The 10,431-nt window shown below is 36.6% G+C and overlaps 1 protein-coding gene across 2 annotated transcripts; it reads right to left on the reverse strand.

The window, feature by feature from the left end:
* Positions 1-696: 696 nt before the first annotated feature.
* LOC103714203 (calcineurin B-like protein 7) lies at positions 697-9,948 on the reverse strand. Of its 2 annotated transcripts, XM_008801381.6 has the most exons (9): positions 9,788-9,948; positions 8,358-8,518; positions 7,858-7,940; positions 7,700-7,759; positions 7,000-7,108; positions 6,659-6,711; positions 3,896-3,976; positions 3,671-3,783; positions 697-1,373 (listed from the first exon to the last, which is right to left on the reverse strand). In XM_008801381.6, exons 2-9 carry the CDS (start codon positions 8,434-8,436, stop codon positions 1,301-1,303), a joined length of 651 nt encoding a protein of 216 aa, XP_008799603.3. In that variant the 5' UTR covers positions 8,437-8,518; positions 9,788-9,948; the 3' UTR covers positions 697-1,300. The 2 variants fall into 2 exon arrangements, with proteins under 2 accessions (XP_008799603.3, XP_088562963.1); XM_088706837.2 differs by lacking the exon at positions 697-1,373 and having other exon boundaries at positions 3,667-3,783; positions 9,788-9,947.
* Positions 9,949-10,431: the final 483 nt, after the last annotated feature.

Here is a 10,431-nt window from a genome sequence, read left to right on the forward strand (position 1 = left end):
CACATTTCATAATTTAAATTTTGAGTACATTGGTCTGAAGATTAAATATTTTCTAAAAATTCTTAATTTTAATAAATTTTTTTAAGGTGCTGGTTAGTCAGGCTAGGATTTATTGTACAAATAGTTCTAGATCAAGAAAACTTATTTACCAAGATTTGAAGGATTATAATATTTTTAAAGAAGGATTATTGCGTGTGGCCCGTTACATGTGAGTCACTTCTACCAAAACAAATATATATACATATATATATTTGAGAACCACTTCATTTTCCGCCTCCGTACATGATTCTTCCTTACCAAACCAAAACAAGCCGGCGAGTGAGACATCAGCAAAAGACATGAAAGATGTTAAATTTAACGGAAAGGCGGCAGGTACGTGTCAGCCTCCATCAAGGCAAATCACGTGCAAAAGCTACCGTCTTGCTGAACTTGTAGTTGAGGCAGGCTTTCTAGCCGTTGGGCATGGGTCCACCTTTAAACATTTAAAAATTTCTTTCAATATATATCCCCACAAATATATAAAATTATATAAATATTCTGATAAAATTACATCTTTCAATATATATATCTTCATAAATATTTATTCTATATGTATATATTTTTTTTTGACATATACATATATTCCATCTAAAGTAATAAACCATTTAAACTTGGATATGCAATAAAAAAATAATTATAAAAAAACATAAAAAGCAATTTTATTAAGATATTCATGTAATTTTTTTTATATTTATAAATATATACATAACAAGGACGTGGAACCGACCCACTCCTAGCGCCTTTTTGTCTCTGTAGTCTGTTCTCATCTCATTGGCCTCCACCACTTATTGCGAGAAAGCGTCCACTCCCCATCCCTCAACCTGATAATTATTCATCTAATCAGCCTCCATTGCCCCTAAGCTTAAGACGACGTTGAACCCAAGTTTCTCATCACCTGCCACAGGCCATAATTTCTCCCCTTTCCTTTTAATTTAGGGGTTTTCAAGATTCAAGCTTGAGGTCAGCGATTCGGAGCTTTTGGAATGCAAATCTTCGTGAAGTGATAAAATTTGTGACTGGACTCATTCTCTGTGTTCAAAAACAGCTATGGAAGTACTTTATCAGGCTCTCGTGTTAGGCTCTCATGTCGCACAATAGATCTTGCAAATCAGTGCAGCAGGAGGGGTTGAGATTGGTTGTCGTCATTATCTTTGGGAGAAGCAGCATCACACCATGGTAGAGATGCATCATTCAACCTGTTGATGGAGCCAGGGAGCATCATCAATTTTGGAGGGAACAAATATGGCAGCAGTGCACATCTTTACTGGATTGTCATGTCTTCATTCCTGACTTCAGAATTCATAACAAAGCTGGGGAACGCCAAGGTTATGTCCCTGCAAACCAACATTATAGGAATCAATGAAGATGAGATGGAATGGACCTCAATTTTAGAGATAACAGGCAAACCAAAATGCACTTATAATCATAACAAACTAGCATAACTGGACAATGGTAGATCAATCCGAAGAACTACTCATTTATCTCTCTTTTCTTGAATTGACAAATTCATTCTCTATCTTGAACATGAGTGAATTGAGCAAATATGTGGACCAGAAAATGAAACTACCACATAGGAGGACAACAGGTGGAGATTCTGAAAATTAACTCTATGGTTAACCCAATATCTACGATATGCACAAAAAGGGTCATATATATGATTGTTGATAAGACTTTCAGATATAGGTTGGAGTATGTCAATGAATACAGAAATTCTGGGAAAAATGTTAAAGAAAGGTGTAGACAAAAAAATTATGAAAGCAATCAAAAAAATGTTGGAACAAGGAAAACTGAAGGTTTAAGTCCAGAAAAAGTGGCAATATAGAGTCGTAAAAGAACATTCACTGATGCAGATGGGCAGCATGACCTTGCAAGACAAGGGCAGGTGAACCAGAAAATGCAAATTTGAGAAAAGAAATCATGGAATCACAACTTTTCACATCTCAAACAATGCCTGGGACATCATATCTCGATTCTGCTGGTCAAAGCCAATATATTACCCACAAGATTTATGCTGCAAAGAAAAATAAGGCAAACTATGGAGTGCTTGTCCATCAACCTTGGAAAAAAAGCTCAGGAGGGATAATGGAAGTTTTGATGACATACAGGAATGAAAACAAAGCTACAATGCAAATCTAAATGGAAATCAATCAACTAGTAGGAAACTAATTATGATGTCCAATAGTCCCACATCGGAAAGACTCGGTTCGGAGCCTGAGCATATGAGGCGGGTGTCTCCTAATCCTGCAAATGCGTTTTGGGTAGAAAACAAAATCGGGGAGGGGTCTGAGCAGCGCATGCGGGCTCCGGAACCGAACAATATCTGGCAGGGGAGCCCTGCAGTCTCCCCTCATGTGGCTCCCACGTGGGCACTGGGTGCCTCACGTGCCCCGCGGAGGCGGGGCGTGATATTTGGTATCAGATCGAGGACGACTCTTGTCTGATGGTGGGAAGGGTGTGATGCCCAATAGTTCCACATCGGAAAGACTCGGTCCGGAGTCTGAGCATATGAGGCGGGTGTCTCCTAATCCTGCAGACGCATTTTGGGTGGAAAACAAAATCGGAGAGTGGTCGGAGCAGCGCGTGCGACGCGCGCGCGGGCCCCGGAACTGGATAATATCTGGCAGGAGAGCCCTGCGGCCCCCCTCATGTGGCTCCCATGTAGGCACTGGGTGCCTCATGTGCCCCGCGCAGGCGGAGGCGTGACACTAATTGACTTCAACAGGTATAATCCACGACGAAAAAAAATTATGAATAGTATGTAAGGTGAAACAAGAGCTAGGGGAGGTCAAGACATCTTAAAATAGATCATTCAGGAATGGGCCAACCTGGCCATTTTATCTCTTTTTGTTCCTCCTAATCATCAAACATTCTATGTGGAATTTCTGTGGAAACCAGGCCAACCTCTATTTTGGTTCAACAAGATAATTTTGCTGAAATGATTTCTGATGAAGTAGCCAGATTCCTATGATATCCACCAGTAAAAGATAGGCAGTGGATGAATCTTGTCAAACAAATTTGTAAAACTTTCATGAAAAACAAATGTAATCTTGGAAATATGATGCTCGGGCTCTGCAAAAGTGTATAAGAATTACATAACAAAGAAAATGTTCCCACGTATAAAATTCAAGCAATGATCCCTCGCATATAAAACATAGATCGCCATTGAATCTATATGCATGATCAGGATTAAAGACCTACACAGTTCACTTCGTGTAAACAATAAAAATATTAGGTTTATGCGGATATTACAAGATACTAAATGATAATTGGTTTTAACTTCATCTGAAAATTTTTAATTAAAATCAGTTGAGTCATGCGCCAGAACTCAGGAATCAGTACCTGCAAAAGTAAATGTCATAACTAGGCACATCCAAGAATAACAGTAATCTAGGGAATTAATGTTGAGGTGTAGATCGACAGACCATTCTCCAAGAACATTTGACTTCCTATCACTTTATAGCATAAACAACTATCATATATCACATCATATCAGGGAAATAAAAGCTCTCAGAAAAAAATTATATATTGCATATGAAATTCCCAAGATAATAAATCAAGCAAAATCATATAGAAAATCATTAGTTATAGGGACAGTAAACCATGCAATATGGAAATTTAGTCTAAGGCTCACTTTAAGTATGGAAGAGTCATGTTTCGCAACACTGATGGATTTTTTTTAACAAACTCCTTCCATTCATCTGGGTCTATTATTCCATCACCTTTTGAATCTACCTGACTGAATGCCTGTAGAGGTAAAGGAACATGAAAATTAGATAATCCAAACAAAAGCTACAACGGCATATAGTGCAGTCAATTAACATATGGAAGATACCAAATGAAGAAGATTCTGTTTCACCTTATCAACAATTTGTTCAACAACTTCATCTGAAAGAAACAAATCTGATTCATTCAAAAGAGCCAGCACCATCTCCTTCAACTGTTGAAAGCATTAAAAAATGACAACAAAACTTTCATTAGATGACATCAGATGCATGATAACATGTTTGAAATGAATTCTTTCTACAGATTATAAGAATCTTCTGGAGTAGAATGAGATTTGATTGGCAATTATTCAACATAAGCATGAAGTACAAAAGAACATTACTTCAGTAGATGGAAGTAATATTAGAATCATGCCATAAATTTTGATAAGCAGCAAGCTTTATCTCATTTATATGATATTGGTGGTACACAAAATCTGCATATTTCAGAATTTTTGGCAGTCAGTTTTCAACCTGACTCTAAAACTCTATGAATCAGAGGAAATTTTCTTGCTAAGATAATGCTACGAGAGGGACATGCCATGATAATGTTGATTCGCTGGATTCCTCACCTGCAGTGATCCACTTAGATATCAAACTAACCATCTCCACAGTCTATGAAACTAAAGGACATAAATAGCATTTTTCCCATCCAAAAGCAATATATAACTATTGAAAGGCTTAATGCAAATAGTAAATTCATATCCAACCCTCTAGTTCTTATCCCTTCATCCATTTTCCCCTCGTGCCCTCCACCTATTTTCTATCCCTAATATTTTTATTCCCTCTCTCTACTCTCCCATTTCTTTTCTTTTTGGCTTGTCAACATGGTATCAAGCAAAAATCATAGAATTAGCATTCTACTGTTTGTTATGCCTTTTGCATTTTCCCAGGCCTCTCTCCCATATTGAAAAGAAGAAGAGAAAAAAAAAACAGAAAGAGAAAAGAACCCCCCCTCTCACCATGACAAGAATGAGTCGTGCCATTGGCACTGAATAATTGAAACAATCAAATATCCAAAAGTATGAAACTGATGACCAGTAATATAGTAATATACAGTATAAGCAGCCATTTAAGTGCTGATGTATGCAGATGCAGCTTGGCTTGATGACCACATCACATTGGACCCATGCAGTCCTCCTGTAGCTAGGGCTCTATAGAGCTGCTAAGCACCTGCATAGGCACAGAAAACCGGCATATGCAGCCCAGAGACATAAGGATTTTGATGATGAATTGCTGTTTACTAAGCCACTTTCCCAAGGAAAAAATTGACTTTTGAGTGCTTATTTGAAGAGTAGCAGTCTAAATGCTATCTGCTTTCTTTACCTGGTAGACTGTTTAAACTCAAGTTACATGAAATGCATCTTTATAGTTCCTAAACACAACGTGTTTTTTAAAAGTAGTAGTGTAATTCTGTGTGTTTTTAATTGTTCATCATCTTATAATTGGTAAAGTTGTTTGCTGCATTAGCTTATTTTAAATTTAAGCATGGTTCCTAAAGAAATATTTTAATTTTTAGGTTGATTTGTCATACTAATATAGAGTCTCAAAGATGTGGAAGTGTACAGCTAAACTGTCTTTTATTTTTGGACATCTCCATACTTATTTCTAATTCCTACTTGTTCTTATTATTTTGATTTATTTTTTTGCTAAATGTCCTTGTAGCACCAACAATATATGCACCCACATAGCACATATGCACTGTGTGGTACCCCACCCTCTGGCATGCCATGTCCAACTTTTCTAATCTTGCCACTGAGTTAAATTATACTAACTCCATTGCATATACATACCTATAATGATGATAATCATTTCAAACAAAGTCACTGAAGCTCTTTCTGCAAAGAAAAGATTAGCTTTAGCAAAAGAACACCATTGATTTAAAAGTAATTTTCCTAAAGTTACAGCTGGAGTATCAAGTGTGTGGCCTTATAGATATTAGACCTTGTAATGTTTTAGTTCTTCTCTGGACTAAAAAATTGAGTTGTTTTGGTGCCATAAACTTTGTCGTCTATACGGAGACCAGTGAAAACTCTATCCCTAGGTTGCATGTCAGTGCTCAGTACAGTTTTTAATGACAGATTGAATTACTTATGACATGTTCAAAGGTGTGGACAAACATAACATGGTTGCAGAAAATATGGGGATTTATTTCTTGAAGAACGATGCTATTTTGTAAAGCAGTCAGATTAATTTAAAGTAAGAAGAACCTAGAGCTAATAATGACCCTTTTTTACTTAATCACTATAATTCCACAGAGGACAATCTACAAGCTGCTGTTTGAGCAACCAAGGAAATTTGGGAACAGCTAACAAGACTTTGTAACTTGTTAAGTGCAAAGGTCAGATATACTGGTTGTTTCAGCAGTACAACATCCCATGAAATCTTCCAATTATATGAGATAAATTTCTAAATTTTTTAAAGTATCCAGGTTTCCTCCTTTTTCTAACATACCACAATTAAATTCTTCTATTATTTTGTAATGAATGTTTGATAATTACCAACTGAAGTCACGGTGCCAACAAAAAAAAAGATATATTGTACCACTGATGACAACATAGTGTACAGTTGATCAAGCACCAACTATTTTAGAGGCTTCAAACTATAGTCTACAATGCCCCTTTGACTACATGACGACACTTGCCAGAATTTCAAAGATGATGGATCATGGGATCTATTACCATTCATCAAGCTAAAATGATTTATTATTAACAGCAATACTACTGGCCAAGCTAAGATATTTATGGCAAGCACCTCCTCAATACTGAAAATCCAGAATAACCAAAAAGCATGCCGCAAAAACTAAACCTTAACACAAATAATGGAAACAAAGTAATAAAATAAGCGATGATAATTACCTCCTCACGTTCAATGTATCCTGTCTGCCTCAAGTCATACAATCTAAATGCAACTGCCACAAATATACCCCAAATTTGTGCGTTAAAAATCAACCACAGTCATTAAAAAATATCAAAAGTTAATCAGAGACTTGCAGGAAACAAAGCTAACATATTCTGAACTCCTATTTGAGAACTACCATTTGAAAAGATGAAAACTTGAGTTTTCAAATCCACTGCTAAAAGAAGTCTAATAGAATCCAAAGCATAACATAGTTCCATTAACATCAAAACCTATAGAATATATCCGCTAATAAAAAAGAACAAAAATACACCTAAATTATATATGGTGAAGATCATACATGCAATTTTATCTTCTTCTGGAGCGTCTGGGTGAAAAATGCTAAGTGATCGAACAAATCCTCCAAATTCAATAACCCCATTGCCTTTGACATCAAACAAGTCAAATACCTGCAGAAACTTGTCAAGATAATATGAGAAATTGAAAATTGCCAAGATAATATAAGAAATTGGATATATGGGACTCCTAATAGGCTGCCATACACAAAACTTTACAGTCACCCATCACATAAATCAGTACTCTAGCACAAAAGACAAGATTGTTCAAACCATGGCTTCAAAAACCGCCAAAATGGATACAAATGGTACCTTACCATTCTGGCACAAACCAGCACTGGTATAGGTACCAGGATGCCAAAATAGCTATGATATATCGTACCATACTGATTTATACCAGTTTATACTGGTGGTACCATACCATCCATATCGATCGATGCTGATGGTTTTTCAATTTTTTGGACCATGTTAATTTTAGTACGTAAAGTCGGTACCAATACCACACCAATACTGTACCATTTTGATGAAAAAATAGGACAGAGTTTGGTACTCGTTAAAGCTTTCTTCCATCTATCAAAGCTCCAAATAGGTAAATTTGTGAAACCCAAGTGATTAGACAAATCCCTACAGAAAACTAAGGCATTTCACAAGTCCCCAAAAATTATCAAAGATATGACTAAAAATTGAAAAGAAGAGTGAGCTGACCCTGTCTGCAAACAGATTTTGCTTCTTGCTATCCCTGAACAAGGCAAGTTGGAATTCTTCCTGCTTAAAGAAATGATTTAGGTGCTCATACTAGGAGGCACAAAACCAGAGCCATAAAGCAAACACACTAATTCCAGAGTGCTAAACAAAGATAATACCTTGTGTATTAGCCCATCTTTGATTATCAAAAAACTCAACTTCTTATATAGCTCATATAAAGCTTCTACTTCACTCACAGTAACTGTCATGCAATACAGTGTAATTTCAGTTAGACATGGACGTGCAGGAGTACTGTAATATTAGCAATAAATGGAAAGAAATGCATCTATCATCCACTTAGATGAAACTACATCAAATAGTCATGCACTGGACAAGCAATTACAAGCTTAATACAAATTTGATAAACATTAGGATGCCTGAGATGCATGAGTTTTAGGCTCAAAGCTTAACACACTGACAAGGAAAAAAAAAATCAACACTTGATTCACAAATACACCCATGCTACATATCCTAAAGACAGTAGCCACATATTGGAATGCCATGAAGATCACCATGAGAATATACTAGATCCTCAAGCATGAGATTTTGAAAACAAAATAAGAAAGACGAAGAAAAGGTCAGATACTCAGAAATATGCCATTAGCAAGAATAAACTCACAAGTTGTCTCAGTAGAAAGGACTTTTGGATCTTCGTATCCAGGTGTGTGTTTGGTGTGCTTTGTAGAGATGCAGCCCATCAAGCATGCAGGTATAACCAAAATATCAGATGAGATGAGAGACAGATGCCTTTAGTGCGAAGGTCCGGGGTCAAGTAAGCACCTGCCAATCAACAGAGAAAGTGAAATTAATTGCGCATAACATGGAAAGATCAAGGGGGGCATGTGCAACATTGATACGGATGGGAGAATGAAAATTTCATCATAACTAAATCGAGAGTATGAGTTACAAAAGTCATAATTTAAGGGATGCCTAAAAGAAAGGAAGGGGGGGCCGGGGAGTAAACTTATGATTTAAGACATGATGAGTGAATAGTTAATACATCACAGGAAAGGCTTCAACTGAGTTCAGACTAAGATCAATGACTTCAAGGTATCATGCATAAATAATGATTATTATTGGTAAAATCATGTCTGCGCCATGTTATATCAGAAACTTTAAAAGTTCTCCAAATCCAATACAATTTAAAATTTCATCCATCAAAATTTCACTCTAGGGAGCTGCTATGTAGTAAGAAGTCGATCAAAAGTCATGTCAAGCTGTGGAATAGCCTAGCATCCCCCTCTTCTTGACCACATCTTCATATTTTGTACCCCACCTCTTTTCCACTTGTACATAATTTCTTCATCTAATAAATTTTAAGGGAAGCTTCTTGCTTCCTCTTTTTTCCTTCAAAAAAGTTATTTTCTATTTTTTTTTTCTTGAAAGAAATCAATATGTAGGATGGAATTGGTGAAAGATTCACAGTCGAGACAGAGACTATTCCCTAGTCTTCCTTTGCTTTCAAAATCATGGTTTCTCCAATTGAATTACATTCATTAATTAGAAGAAAAAGTAATTGATCAAAATGATTATTTGAGCCAAAACAACAATCAAACAGCGCATAATGGAAGCTGCCGAATTTAGAGCATCAAAATCTTCCAAATATCAGCTTAAAATAAATTTACAGCAGATTGTTCAACTACTTAATTTTAACCCAGGCCAGGAGTCGACGGGCAACGACAGAATCACCTGCATGGATTCAAACCCCAGTACTAGATATCCAAGAACCCACCATGCAGATCATGATATACGAGTCTAAAGGCAAAAAACTAAATAAAATCTTGAAGGCATTCCAAAAACTTCAAGCTACGAACTATGTGCGTGCGCCAATTGGATTCCCAGCAAAAGCGACTAGGAGCAAAAAAATATTTTTTTAAAAAAAAATCTTCCGAGAAACCAAGAAAAACCAAATTGTAGCTTCGGCTTCCATTCCAAGGTTCTTCCTTCCTTTCTTCCGATCATCACCAAGAAGAAAAACAGAGAAAAAGCACACCAAAAAAAATGTAAAAAAGCACAAATTAAGCATAGGTCTAGTATATAAACACATACACCAAACCAAGACCCCCAAAATCTGAGCTTTTCGAATGCATTACGAGAACTGGATCAAGTAAAGAACAATCGTATACGAAGCCCTCTGCATATCGCTCCCCAAGGAATTCGAATCGCCGAGCTCTCCCTGTCTCCAGCCTTGGCGTGCGACGCTTGTCTCCTCTCCTGCTCCCCTCCTTCCCGCCATTTTATAGTTAAAAAATAGTAATTAAAAAAAAAAGCAGTAACCAGGAGTGCAAACTTCTACCCGCAATTCATGTTCGATCTTAATTTTGGAACTAGGCTCAATTTAATAGAAAATCGGATTGGATCAAATCCACCGTTACAATTTTTAATCCAACAGGTCGTTCGAGTCGGGTTCAATTTATGTATAACCCAGATCCAATTCAAAAAATTTCGATCAGATTCGAATCAACTCATCCATAACTTCAGAACTTGTTTGTACCTCCGCGGACTGTAGCCCACGAATCTAAATAATTTTACAGATTTGAATCGGATCAAATCGGAATGGTCGTAAGATTAAAAATTTAAAATTATCTAAATTTTAAATGAGCTGGGTTGGATGGGATCGAGTCTGAATACAGTAAATTTAGATTCGATTTAGAAAATAGAATAGTCCAATTTTAGTACCCTGCTCTCCGGAT

This window comes from Phoenix dactylifera, chromosome 1, assembly GCF_051530095.1.
Source record: "Phoenix dactylifera cultivar Ajwa chromosome 1, Ajwa_hap1_PhDact_Kaust_v1.1, whole genome shotgun sequence".
Classification (NCBI taxonomy): Eukaryota; Viridiplantae; Streptophyta; class Magnoliopsida; order Arecales; family Arecaceae; genus Phoenix; species Phoenix dactylifera.